Source organism: Hippocampus comes, unplaced genomic scaffold (genome assembly GCF_001891065.2).
Source record: "Hippocampus comes isolate QL1 unplaced genomic scaffold, H_comes_QL1_v1.1 scaffold526, whole genome shotgun sequence".
NCBI lineage: Eukaryota > Metazoa > Chordata > Actinopteri > Syngnathiformes > Syngnathidae > Hippocampus > Hippocampus comes.
In genome coordinates, this window is record NW_017806233.1 from 135837 (window position 1) to 150129 (window position 14293).

Consider the following 14293-nt stretch of genomic DNA (forward strand, 5'->3'; position numbering starts at 1 on the left):
TTCCCGAGAAACACACTACGGTATACTCGCGCTTCTGCGCCTTGTTTTAATAGCTCTGCTGTTCGAAGAAAGTCGAGTGTCTGCATCTCGCTGTTCTTAGCCATATTTTTTTTCCGGGACTGCTTCTTCTCGGTGATAATGACAGCTGGGAATAAAACGGATTACCGCCACCTACTGGTAGGGAATGTGAATCAATTATGTTTATGAATGAAAATGCAATTTATGGCAACGATAATTATAAGAAATAGCTCTTCTCATATTTTGCTGACAGGATTTTACGTTTAGAAACAAAATATGAAAACAATGACTTTTTCGCAGTATATTAAAATCAAATCTTCAAGTCTTGTTTCCAGAGAATATTATGGAGAAGATAATATTTTGTGTTCTGTTGTTTATTTTCATCCAAAGTAATGACATTCACGTGAATTATGTTTTCCTACTTTTTGTCGTGTGCTGCTCAGTCCAATATTTTAAATCTTAAGAGTATTTTTTCTTCTGTCTCTTCTTGTCCATCTCATAACTACCATTTTCCTCTTAATATTTATTTTCTGTCTTAAGTACATTGACACGGTCAAGGACAAAGCCATTGTCCTTTACCTCTTTCATTTTCCTCATTCATCAACTCCTTCCATCTACTCTGTACCCTTTTCTCAATGGTCAGGTACATTTCCAGCAGTGTCTTATATATATACATAAAAAAATAAATAAATCCTTGTCTTACCCCTCGGGTGGTGTGACAGACACGGATGGAACCATCAGAAAGAAGGAACACGAGAAACCAAGGGCTCAGCGAGGAGCTGAAGAGAGCCTGGAAGGTAAAGGTGACAGTCGGGCCTGTGGTGGTCGGAGCAATCGGGGCAGTGACCCCCAAACTAGATGAGTGGTTGCAACAGATCCCGGGAACAACATCGGACATCTTAGTCCAGAAAAGCGCAGTGCTGGGAACAGCAAGGATACTGCGCAGAACCCTCAAGCTTCCTGGCTGAATGTGGGACGGACACCATCCGAGGGGTGAGACGAGGATTTTTTATATGTGTGTGTGTGTATGTATATACACACACACACACACACACACACACACACACACACACACACACACACACACACACACACACATATAGATTTACTATTTTTTGTTTTTTGCGTCATATTTGCTATTGTGTTGCAATTGCTTTGGGAGTCATCGCTAAGATCCCAACAGCAAACAGGTAAGAAGTTTGCTGCTGAGGTGACTAACGTTATGCAACCAGAGGCCTATCTGTATTTTAATTGCAAAGTGGATGATCAGGGATTATCCCTCATCAAATGTTATTGTCCTGGCAGGAGACAAAGGTATCTTGTGAATCTTTGTGGGCTTTAATCTATTGCCATCACCCTGGATGAAAACAGAACAGCCGCTTTGGCCAAAACAACCGCCTGGCCCAACTATCATGGCCTAACGGGCCCCGCGAAAGGGGATCAATGGTGGCTTTTTTTTAATGGAGATGACGGAAGAAAAAAAAAATCAAATATTAAATTTCCAGCCCATAATCAACACAAATGAGGCTAAAATTCTCACCTTGTACCAATGCAGCAGGTACTGGCGGGTCGAGCATTTGGTTCCTGAGCATTTATTAGTGACTTATCTGACTTAACTCACTTCATCCCACATCCAACGTAATATTACAACTTGCTGAATTTTCGACAGGACAATTTTATTGCTGATTTGTTCAGATGCATTGATATAGTTTGCATTGTGGAGTCAAATCTATTTTATATTCACTCAAAACATATCTAACATTTTGGTTTTTAATCCTATAAATAATGCATGAATGTTAGTCCACTTCAGAAAGAAGCAGAAGGTCTGTATCTCGAAAGGTTTCCAAATTGGTGCTCATCCAAATTAACATTGTTTTAAGTGCTATTGTAGCTTCTTTTCCTTATCATAAAAGCCCCCCGGCGAGAAACTAGAAGGATCCTTCAGGCCTTCCAAAAAAAAAAAAAAACGGAGGGGGGGGGGGGGGAATGTGGGTTTATTGGACGCGGTAAAAAAAAAAAAAGAGGAGGGGAAAAAAAAAAAAGTTGGCTTGGGTGTGAGTCTCGCACCCACCACCACCACCACCACCACTACTACTACCACCCCGCCCGTCCGCCCGAGGGCTAAAAGTCCACGGGAGGCGCTTTCATGGGCGGCCATGTGATTGACAGCCCCTCGGTGACATCACCGGACGACAAAAAGAGTGGCCGGCCGAGGGGAAGGAGCCAATCAATCGCAGCACTCCGGCGGTGGCGCACGGCGCGACCATCCACAGAGCGCAACCCAATTCCACTTTGCTTCCAGACTTTGACACGCTTTTTCGTTGTTGGGAAGATGTTCTACCGAGACGCGTTCTACTTTGATCGCTCCCTCTTGCGCGCAAAAACTTCCTCGTGACAAGAACCCGTTTGGTCCTCTGGTTTTTTTTTTCTTCTTTGTGCGTGTGTGTGTGTGCGTAAAAAAAGGACGAATCGCAGAGAGAACCAAGCCGGCGCGTGTGACATTATGTGCGCGAGCGGACAAATGAGGGTGTCGGGCTGTCTGTCTGTGGTCCTCCGCGGAGAAGCAGCGTGGATTTAACGCGACTTCATGTGGACTTTATCGGAGCCCAACGGTGGAACGACGACCGGACACAACGCTTCCTCGTCAGGTAAGAAGAAAAAAAATTAAAAAAAAAAAAAAAAAAACAAGACTTGAGCGTGGGAGTTAAAATCTCCGAGAGACTTTTATCACGCTTTGCATGTATTGATGCTCTTCAATGAGGCAGGGAATCTTATAGGGAAGTGGAAAAAGTGTGGTTAAAGTGCACTTTTCCTTTGCAGGCAGTTTTTTTTTTTTTTAGATGTGTTGTACATCTGGCCCCGGTGGTGCACGTCAGATCTAACACCTGCAAGCCTCTTGAAGTAACCCTATCCCTTATGATTATACAGTCAAAGTCTCCGCAAATTGACGCTTGTAGCACCCGGCCGGCTGGCAGGCTGGGCCTCTTCTTTTCCTAACTTTTTTTTTTTTCCCCTTCTCTTTTTTTTCCTCTTCACCCCCCCCCCTTCTTCGAAAAGACTCTTTCATGCCTCTTCTGATCTCCACTCGCCTGCATTCCTTCGGCGTATTTCTAATTGGAGACTTCTTTGATTTGCCCTTCCTGTCCTTCATAGACTTCCTCCATCTTCATCTTAGAGATCAGACTTCATGCCGATGATTAATTGCCAACCGCCGCCACCACCGCCTCAAAGCGACGAGGTGTCTTCCCCTTTCTTCCATGCTGCTCGGCAAATTGACAGGACGTCCACTTTCTCCTCCGCAGGGACTGACTGATCATGGTCACCGTGGTCGGCTCTCTCATGGTACTGCTTATGGCTCAGGTGTTGATGGAAGGCGCGACGGGACTCATCCCCGAGGTGGGCCGAAGGCGGTACGGCGAGTCGGGCCGGCACAGCCCGCAGCAGTCTGCGGGCGCCCTGCACGAGTTTGAGTTACGGCTCCTCAGCATGTTTGGCCTGAAACGCAGGCCGTCGCCAGGCAAGCACGCCGTCGTCCCGCGGTACATGGTGGACCTGTACCGCATGCACTCGGCCAACGGCGACCACAGTGCCCGGCGGCCCAAGAACATGGGAAGGCACGCCGAGAGGGCAGCCAGTGAGGCCAACACGATTAGAAGCTTTCACCACGAAGGTGCGTATTAGCGAATACCTCGACCTGTCAGCCTCCAGCTCCTGGGCTCTCTCAGACAGCCCAAACATGTACTTAAACGTGACTCAGGGTGTCAGCACGCTGACTTCAGAGCACTCGGTCGTTTTACAGCACCTTTTTAGTCATCCGCGAGGTGACATGCGTCTTAATTTATTTACACTGTTAATGTAAGTTTTGGGGACACTTCAAAAAAAAGGCTGTGACGCAAAGGCCTTTGAGCAAACATGGAGAAGGGAGGGGGGGGGTGTCTGGCTTCCACTTCTGGGAAGTAACAAATACTTCAAAACTGTACTCGAGGATTTAATTTTCTGACCACGTTCAGTTTCTGTCCTTTCTTCTCCTTAATTTGTTAACTTCTCGGCAGAGGTTGTTAACTGCCATTTCGATCTTGATTGATTAAGGTCTTGTGGCGTTATAAGGCAGAAAAAAAAACTGTTTCAGCGGTGACATGGAGGAACATGAGCAGGGACAAACGATGATGACGAAGCAAGATGTTCCCCTTCCGTAGCCTTATTTAAGAGATTTCGTTTGACGGTGGCTCCAAAATTGAGTCGTGGCAAACGCGTTGTTTTGTGACAGCCGGAAAAAAAACCCAACTTGCTGCTTCTGGCATTCGATTTCAATTCAATTCTAAAATTGGAACAAACGTCTTCAGTAAAAGAGTCGAATTAGTGCTTTTATTTCTTCCCCACAAATATCTCGACTTCTAATGAAGTCCAGCGTCAGTACTTTTACAACGTCCGCTGGCCGCGGCTGTAGCGAGAGCTTCAAAACATATCCAAGTGGCCGTGGAATCCCTGAGGGGTGAATTTGTTACTTAATAATTGATGGTGTTTGCAGTACGCCTCTGAAAACAGTTTTTCCAGACACGCACCGCAGGAGCGGGATAAAGAGCGGCGTTGGCCTTTGCGCAGACGATTGCTCGGGCCCCGGGTTACTTCAGCAACCCACAACATGGCATTAAGGCAAACACGTCATCCAGACAGACGCAATTCCAAATTGTTATCCTGTCCAAATAACCTCTTCTCCGCGTTGCACCATTCCTCAAAAATGCTCCTGCGTCGGGAATACGTCCGTTACTACCCTGATGAGATGAATTCTTGGTTTTGGTTCATTTTACTGCTGATTTGAGTGTTCAACTACTTAAAATGTCTTTTAAATGTGAAATCGTTCGACTTGCCGCAATACGATATTAAAATAATAGCAAGTACCACTTCATTCCCAAAAGTCGTGATTGGTGGCACGTTAAAGTGACATCGGCGGTGAAACGCAGAGACCTTGGGGGCGGTTTGGAGGTGGGGCGTTTGCGTTTACTCGGGTGCGACACTCGGACATGCCGCATACAAGCCAGACTTGAGTGTAGTCCAGACCAGCTGAGGACCAGGAAACCGAGCAGAGGGCCGGAACGGACGAGAGAAAGGTGCAAAAGTCATCACGATTTGTGACCGGACTAGATGAGGATCTGTAACCTCTCCAGTGTCCAAACTAAGTGAGACGGAAGTCATGACTATTCTGGTTTGAGCACAGGCCAGACCGGTTGAGGACCAGCAACCCATGCAGGGGACTGGAACCGTAGTCTGCTGCTGTTAGAAGAAAAAGCTTAGGCGGATGAGAATTCTGATGAGGGGGTAGGCCAGACCAGTTTAGGATCAGGAACCTCTGCAGGTGATTGGTGGTGCTTTTGAGGAAGGGGCAAAAGTGGTGACTAGCCTGGTTAAGGAGCAGGAAACCTCTGAAAGCTCTGTTGGGTGGATTACACCCAGGGGTGCTGTTAGGGGGACAAAATTCTGGTTTGAGTGTCGAGAAGAAAAGTTAGGGTAGGTAACCAAGAGTGCCAGAAGTTAAAAATGAGAACAATTAGGAAGGCCAGATCAGATGAGGACCGAGATCCCCTGAATGGGGAGCGAACAGATGACGATTCAGGTTATAGCGTAGGCCAGACCTCGAAAGGGCTGATTAAGATTCAAAGGTGTCACAACTGACAAGGGCTCCAAAAATACAATTGTCTTCTGATGATTGACACATCTGTTTATCATCATCGCTTTGCTCAGATACAGGACTCGGTTTCACTTGCAGTTAAGATCCAGGAATAAAAAGCAGCTGCGTAAAACGGTATGGCGACATAAAACAACCCAAAACGACACTGCCCGTTTTGTTTCGGCACGGGAGCCTGAAAAGAAATTAGGAATGTTGATCAACGCAATCTACAAGTCGCACGTTTCTAACAAGCCCGGACTTGTTTGCTGAGGAGGAGGAGGAGGAGGGAGGGAGCTAAAGACGGCGTGACAGAGAGCGAGACGGAGCAAAGAGGATTTGGAACACGGAGAACAGGAGGATTTGGGATTCGGGGGGGGGCCGTCCTGATCCCGAGCTAAATGAATCCTGCGTGTTGTTTGAGGATGAATGTATGACTGCCGAAACAGTAGCCTTGACACTGAACTTGGGAGCATTTACAGGTGGATTTCCTATACTCTCTGTGGTTGCTATGGTAACTGTCCATAGATTAAAGTCACGCCTGTCTCGTTTTGTTTGTGTGGCCTGACAACTTGACCGCGAGAGAAACCAGCATGTAGCAGTTAAAAGATGAAGTTTAAAAAAAAAAAAAAAGCTTTCAGTGTGGATTGACACATCTTCATCCACTTCTTGGTCCTGGATCAAAAACAATATGGAACGATGCCACTTCTATCATCTGCAGCAGTTTATAATCAATATTTGGCTAAGAACTCGCCAGAGATGCCGATAACTTATCGACGAAATCGAGTTGGCCTTGTGAGTCTTGTGAATGTGGCTGGTTACAGAAACGGTCCCCATCGCTTATATAGTTTCAATTCCATTGGCCAGCATTCCCTATTCCAAACGCCTTTGACGGATTATATTCATGTGGTAACAACCTGATTGGACAAAAAAAAAACTCTCGAAAATGTTCATGTAAAATGTTGGTCAGTTTGGCCCTGACGGTCAACCTCTGCCAAATTAGCTCAACCTGCGCTATCTTTTCTAGAGTCTATGGAGGCCCTGGCCAGCCTGAAAGGCAAAACCACCCAGCGGTTCTACTTCAACCTCACTTCCGTCCCAGAAGAGGAGCGCATCACGTCGGCAGAGCTTCGCATCTACAGGGACCAAGTCAAGGACGTCACCCCCGCCAGCCCCAACAACAGCTCCGCAAACGTCAGCTCGGCGGCCGCCGGCTTCCATCGCATCAACATTTACGAGATATTCGGCACGCCCAAATCTGGCGGCGACGGGGAGCCTCTGGTTCGCTTGCTAGACACCCGGTTGGTGAAGGACTCTTTCAGCCGGTGGGAAAGCTTCGACGTCAGCCCCGCTGTGTCGCAGTGGACTTCCGGGAAAGGTCACAACCACGGCTTCATGGTGGAGGTGCACCACCCGGAGGAGCGGCAGGCCAGCGACGAGCACGCCCGTCGACGCGGCAGGCACGTGCGGGTGAGCAGGTCCCTGCACCAGGACCAGGACTCGTGGCCTCAAGCCAGGCCTCTGCTGGTGACGTACGGCCACGACGGGCGCGGGGACTCGGTGCTGCACACGCGAGAAAAGCGCCAGGCCACGCTGCGCAAACAGCGGCGGAAGCACCAGCACAAAGCCAACTGCAAGAGGCACGCGCTATACGTGGACTTCAGCGATGTGGGCTGGAACGAGTGGATAGTGGCGCCCCCGGGCTACCACGCCTTTTACTGCCACGGGGAGTGTCCCTTCCCCCTGGCGGACCACCTCAACTCCACCAACCACGCCATCGTGCAGACGCTGGTCAACTCTGTGAACTCCAACATCCCGAAGGCGTGCTGCGTGCCCACCGAACTGAGCCCCATCTCTCTGCTTTACCTGGATGAATACGAGAAGGTCATCCTTAAAAACTATCAGGACATGGTGGTCGAGGGATGCGGCTGCCGGTGAGAATGAGAAAGCGGGTACAGGCGGAAGGTGTCAAAAAAAAGAGACATCAAAAAGGGTGATGATGGACACCCGGTTTTCCCAATGAAGACGTTATTTATATGAAAAGACACAAACAGAGCTATCCTGGAAGAAGCATATAATATGAATATATTTATGTCTCTGTCAAGTTGGGAAATAAATATTTTAATCAGAGGAATATATTCCTTTTACTGGTTTTGAAAAAAAAAAAAACTGTATTTCTGATGTACATTTCCAAATGGGTGCAATACCACATGAAGTATAATGCGCAGATGTTTTTCTATTTTGTATTTATTTCTATCATAACCACTTTATTTGTAAATAAATGTGTATTTATCGTGAGAAAATATGCTCTGCCTCGAGTCCCCCCCCCCCACCCCCCTGCCCCACAACATCGGTGACACACAGAAATACACACAACACGCCAGCAGAAGCGCGTCGTCTTCTTACAAAGATTGCAAAAGCAAGCGGTGAGCTCTTGATGGTAAGTGTAACTGGAGCGCAACAACAATAGTGTAGTCGGCTGAGGTCAGAGTGCCACTGCTGCAGCGAAGTGCAGTCATAGGACGGCGGAGACAAGTTACACAAGCGCAAGAGACTCCCGTGGGAGGGTTAGAAAAACATCGGAGCTTGTTTTCCAAGAACGACGGCAAAGACCCACAAGACTCTTGTGAAAAGCAGTTCCCGGTGTTTTTCCTTGTCAAATTAGCAGAAGAAAAGTGTGTTCACACTTGACAGCTTTGAGCTTGGTCCATACGAACTCTTGTTGCGATTCCTCTTTCTGATGGATTAAGTAGGAAGGCTTCGGGTGTCGACGCACCGCTGCGATTTTTCAGTTGGATCAAGTGTGAATGCTTTGGCTGAAAATGAACTCGAGTCAGATTTGTCCGGATTTATGATTGAAGTGTCAACGCTTTGGTTTCAGTCAACTGCTGTGGTATATTCTGTTCATTTGCGAACATCTCAGTTAGAGCCAACTCGACCGCTTTGGTTAAAAGACCAGATACTACGAAACAAAACAAACTGTACTGCTGTGCAATTTTTTTCATCACCTTTTTGTATTGTGAGAATCATTCCACGGCGTTGGCCAAACCGGATAACCAAATTACAGGGTGTGGAATTAAATATGAAGACCAATTATCTGATGCAAAAAGGCAGTGTCTGATCTTCTGTTTTGGCCAGAGAACAAAATTACGAATGGGAACATGGCTTTGAATAAAGTAGGTAAGCCCGTAGTTGTTTCAAACAGAACCTTATCCGGTCAAATTGCAGACGGGGCAGTGTGAATGCAAAGTAGAGCATTAAAAAAAAAAAAAAAACGGTGTCATTTTCTGCTTTGGCTTGGACAAGAGAACCAAATTACAGGTGCAAACACGACCTAACTCGAAAACGGGGAAGGTGATGATTGATTCATACAATACGCTATCCAGTCCAAATGATCAAGAGCAATTTTTGGGTCAATTCAAGTGCAGCGGACAAGGGCTCAAGTGAAAAGAGAGGAAAAAAAGAAAAAAATTGGTGGCCACAAAAAAAAAGTCTAAAATGCACACCAAGTACAAAATGTATTTCCAATAAATGGCGATAACATGCACACAAAATGCAAATTTGTGGGTTGAATACGATTCCCAGAAACACCTTTAGCTTGTGGACACAATTTACGTCTCGGGCTTGTTCAGTAGGACCGAACGTTTGATTCCAAACGCACCAGATCCCATTTTTTGTTTTCGACAGTATCGGAGAACCAAATTACAGGTCTGAACATGGCCTGAATTAAAGAAGGGAAGCCTACAGTTGATTCATCCGGAGCTTTGCTACCCGGGGATCACGCGAAAAACGTGTGAGACTGAAGCCACGCCAACGGGCCCTCAGGGGGTCAAAAATAGAAAACGACTGGCACTTAAATTAATTAAGACAAACACACCTCCACCTGTTCACATCCAGCTCGTGCTCAGACAGATTAATTCCACCCTCACACGACTGAGTCATTGCTGTGTCTCAACACTGGACGAATCAAAGAAAAACAATCCCAAGGTGGAAATTAGGAATGTGTCACAACGGCAAACAAAAGCGTACGCGAACAGTGAAAACAGCTTGAGAGTCTTATTCACTAAGACAGTGGGAATGGGCTGGCTGGCAGAAACAAAACATATCATGTGTTGCAGCGAGACAGTCTCAAGCAGGAACACCTGTGTCAATATCTTCCTGCTTGCAAAGTTTTTATGATGGAAGCACTGTCATTTCTAGCCTGAACTGAAGGCGAGAATATATATAAGACATGGGGCGGGGGGGGGTGAGGGGGCTACAATGGCGGGATCAGATAATAAGAGGAGGTGTGTATGTGTGTGTGTGTACATGTGTGGAAGACAAAACAAGCCCGGGGAGAGATTTGCGCGGTTTTGACGGATTGCATTTTTTGCCGTGTTTGCATTAGGGAAAAAAAAAAAAGGGGTTTTGAGGGATCACAAGGGCGCTCAAAATGCTCGAAATATTTTTTTATTTTTTTTTAAAGTGTGCGCACATCGGGACCGTGGAATGTTGGTTTTCAATCTCGGACACATGAAACGCTCGCATGGAAAACCAGTGCACCAGTTGTTTTTTCAATCAACTATTGAAGGGCTTCCTGGTGGGTGCAAAAAAACAAATGTGTGTTCAACAAAAGATGGCGGTGTGTGTGTGTGTGTGTGTGTGTGTGTGTGTGTGTGTGTGTGTGTGTGTGTAGAACATTGCGCGAATGTTAAATTACAGTCATAATTGAATATCACTTCCAAATGTGCACTCGACTTTTGGAGTTGATGCAACAGTGTGATGATATATGCTCACAAACACAATATTCCGCATGTGTTATTTGATTCTAGCATCTCCACCCCCCCCCAACCCCCTCTACATCGCACCCCCATCTGGTGTCCATTGCTGTTCCATCGACCCCACCATATACCGCAAGCCTGCACATGGGCTGCACATACTTGCGCTAGTAGCTACTTTTAACGGTCTTAGGGAGGAAGTTACTTTATGGGCGCATTTAATGAACATTTGATAAAAACAACATTGGACATTCCTGCGAGGTGGGTTCCAGGGGTAATGTCGGAAGCGGTACGAAGGGGCGGGGGGGGGGGGGGGGGGAGTATCTTTGTGTTTAAAACAAGTGTTAGATTTAATGGTTTGTCTTTCTAGTTAGAGTCTATAAACCTTTCATTGGTTGAGGGTAGAAATACGGCTCCCTGAATGTTGCATACATGGGTCTCATTCATTCCTAAGACTGCGCTTAGAGCCAAATAAGGGTTGCAGTTCCTCCGACCATTCTTCCTCTTCCTCCTCCGCGCTTAGTATTGGACAGCTCCTCCGGGACCACTCCTAAACTTCTTGCTAAGAACAGGTTTCAAGGGTCAAAGTCATAAGGACCTATTATCTCCACCATTCCCGGGTTGACTTCCAGGCCTCATCGCCAGACCGCTGGCTTCCAAGTGCGGTCAGCCACCGGGGACAAGAGGCCACCATTCAAAACTCACTCACAATGCTCTAAAACCATTTATTTTTTGGGAGAGGAACACAAAAAAAAAAAAACCCCGCCTGAAATGACAATATGTATTTTCAATCACTCTTTAAAGCACAATAATGTGATTTTGGAAAGCATCCCCTCACCTGCTGCACAGACTTGAGCCTCCGAGATCCCCGCCACTCCACCACCCCTCGTTTCTCGTTCAACATCTGGCACATCCGTTAAAAAAAAAAGGTGCTCAGAGTTTATTTTATGCACAAAAACAGCATTACGCATCTGATGATTGGAAATTGCTTGTTTACTTGTGATTTGGTTTGGTTCAACCCCAATTTATTTGAGTCAAATGTACAATGTGTGTGAGAAGACTTCCACGTTATCCATCCATCCATCCATTTTCCGATCCGCTTTACTCTCACAAGGGTCGCGGTGGGGTGAGCCTATCCCAGCTACGGGGATACGCTGAACCGGTTGCCAACCAATCGCAGGACACACGGAGACAAACAAGCATCTGCACTCATATTCACACCAAGGGACAATTTTGAGTGTTGAGTGCTTTTGGAATGTGGGAGGAAACCGGAATACCCAGAGAAAACCCACACAGGCACGGGGAGCTCATGCAAACTCCACACAGGGCCGCCAACTCGACCACCTGACCGCCCACTCCCAGATTAGTGTCCCCAAATTATATCTTTTAAATCCAAACGCGACCACCTGGCCGCCCACTCCCAGGTTAGTGTCCCCAAATTATATCTTTTAAATCCAAACGACAAAATACAAGTTGATCCCACTCAAGTAATCCCCCTGGTGTGTACACTTTCCCGGGCCTTCTCTGTCACATCATCACGCACGCCTGAAAATATTATTCTGGGATCTTCAGCAGCAAAACGGGTCCCCTTCAGCTTAGAAAGGGCAAAAATAAATAAATAATAAGACTCGCCATGCGTGACATCCTTCACATCGAAGAGTGTGATCAATATGAATTTGACTTTCACTCCTTTTCTTCAGCCTCGGTCACATCACAAGACTCTCAGTTCATGCCGTTCGAGTTCGATTTTTTTATTTATTTTTTGGTCTATGGTACTCACTGACGTTGACCCTACTGGAGTTGGCATTAATGCAGCGGCTCTCCTAGACATATCAACAAACAGACCTCGGAGCTGAACTGGAGCAAGCGGCCTAGGAAGCTTAAGGAAAAAGTCTGGGGCATTTAGTGGTCAGATGGTAAATGGCAGGGTGCAGACACAAAAGAGCAGGTGCGGTGGGCACGGCTGTGACACAAACTAGCCAAATACAGGGATATAAAATCGGATTTCCAGATTCCTGGCGAGGTCCCGAAGAGGAATATATTTACTTGCCGCTTTTATCTTTGATGAGAGCGGTCTCAAAGTCACCATAGGCGATCTCCGATTGGCTCGCGGCCACACGATCGCTCAGAAAAACCGATCGACTTGAGGCGAGACGATAGCTTCTGGAGGGATTTCTCTTCCTCGCGAACCCTCCCCACCACCCCTTCATGTGCTGCGCACGCTAATTTTAGAGGTGGTGCTGGTGGTGTTTTTTCTGTATTCCGAGAACAGCCGGCAAGATGACGTCCGACATAGCTAAAACTGTAGCATCTGCGCTGCAGCTCTGAACACATCAAACGGACGCGCGTCCGCAGGATCGGTTTTAGCGGGGCAAATAAGGAAATTATTGCACGGCTTTTCTACGCATACACACTCAGGCATGCGAGCGGGACTCGGCAGTCATTGTAAATGTGCCACAGATTAAGTTGTTTGGACTTTGATCGCTACATTTACATGACAAAAGTACAGGCAGGGATTGACAACATGGCGACGATTCGTACATATGTTCAGCCAGCGCCATCGCTGTAAGAGTTAATCGTCCGTGCAATCGTTGCGGAGCTGGCCTGGAGTGACATGCTGAGGTCATTACCTCTGGCTTTGGAGGAGTCCATTATGAAGTTCTACATTTGCGAGCTTAAAAAGCATCGCCAGGTCCACATTTTAATGGCTCTTTAATCACCACTAGTTCCTCGGGGAAACGGCGAGCGAAACCTTTGATGGACAAGCCCTTGCGCCAAACACTTTTTTCCACCCCCCCTCAAGCAAAACCGGTTTGGAACATGATTCAAAGCCCCTTAGACAAGAGGAAAGACCATTTCAAATTCTTTATCGCCCAATACGTGGACTAAATTGCACATCCAGTTTGGTTTTTTTTTTTCCCAAGGTTCAAAATCATGTTCCTTTTTTGAAGAACTATCAAAGGAGGGGGGAATTCTTACTTCATAATCTTCTTTACTTTTATTGTACTGTCGTCCTGTGATCAAATAACTTCAGGATGTGTTTCCAGCCCTTTGTTCACCAACACATTTCTGCAGAGGATACAGGAAGGACTTCCATATGGACCACATATGAACTTCTAAAACGGCGAATGGATTTGCCTCTAGACACTGATCTAAGGTCAGTGCAGTGTTTATTCCTGTTGATGGTTACAGTTGTTTTTTTTGTTTTTTTTGGGGGGGGGGTGCATGCAAGGCGAATAGCGACTGATGACTAGGATGCTTGCTGAAGGGCGTCTCCTACACTCAGCGCTTGAAAAGGGTTGCAGGAGCGGCCCTCTCCCTTTGTAGTCGGAAGTGAAGATATCAATCAAAGGCAGCAAGCGACATGACATCCCGCGGCACGCCTGTGAAATAAATGTCCATATCTGACACAGTAAATCTCACCATCGTGGATGTTCACATTTGTAGTTAGTCTTGCATTTTGGGCGTGACGCGTGATGGTCTTTCGCAGCTTTCAAGGAAGAAAAGTATTTAGCCCTCGCCGAGGTACGATTATCACATAAAACCAATGATAATATTGTCCCGAGTTAGTACAATGTCAACGCAGCACCTTGTGGAGCTCTAGGCCTGGAACCAGCTTCGCGGAGCACCCGTTGATCCCAAGCCATGAAAGGAGACCTGTTGGGGCGTTTGGGGGGGGTTGGGGGGGGGGTCTCACTCGGTGGTCTATGAGAACAAGCTGGTGCTGAACTTTTTGTACTTAGTGCAGATTACCAGAAGGCCGCTTCCAGATGCAGATAGCCAAGGGGTTGACAGGCTCTATTTTTGCTTGGGTGGTATGACAGAACTCCACTCCACCGCATTTTTCTCATTAGCC

The 14293-nt window shown here is 46.8% G+C and overlaps 1 protein-coding gene across 1 annotated transcript; it reads left to right on the forward strand.

Annotated features, from left to right (window-relative positions):
• The first annotated feature begins 2114 nt into the window (after positions 1-2114).
• bmp2b (bone morphogenetic protein 2b) lies at positions 2115-8282 on the forward strand. The gene is made up of 3 exons (XM_019856458.1): positions 2115-2666; positions 3321-3688; positions 6708-8282. Exons 2-3 carry the CDS (start codon positions 3334-3336, stop codon positions 7616-7618), a joined length of 1266 nt encoding a protein of 421 aa, XP_019712017.1. The 5' UTR covers positions 2115-2666; positions 3321-3333; the 3' UTR covers positions 7619-8282.
• The last annotated feature ends 6011 nt before the right edge of the window (positions 8283-14293 follow it).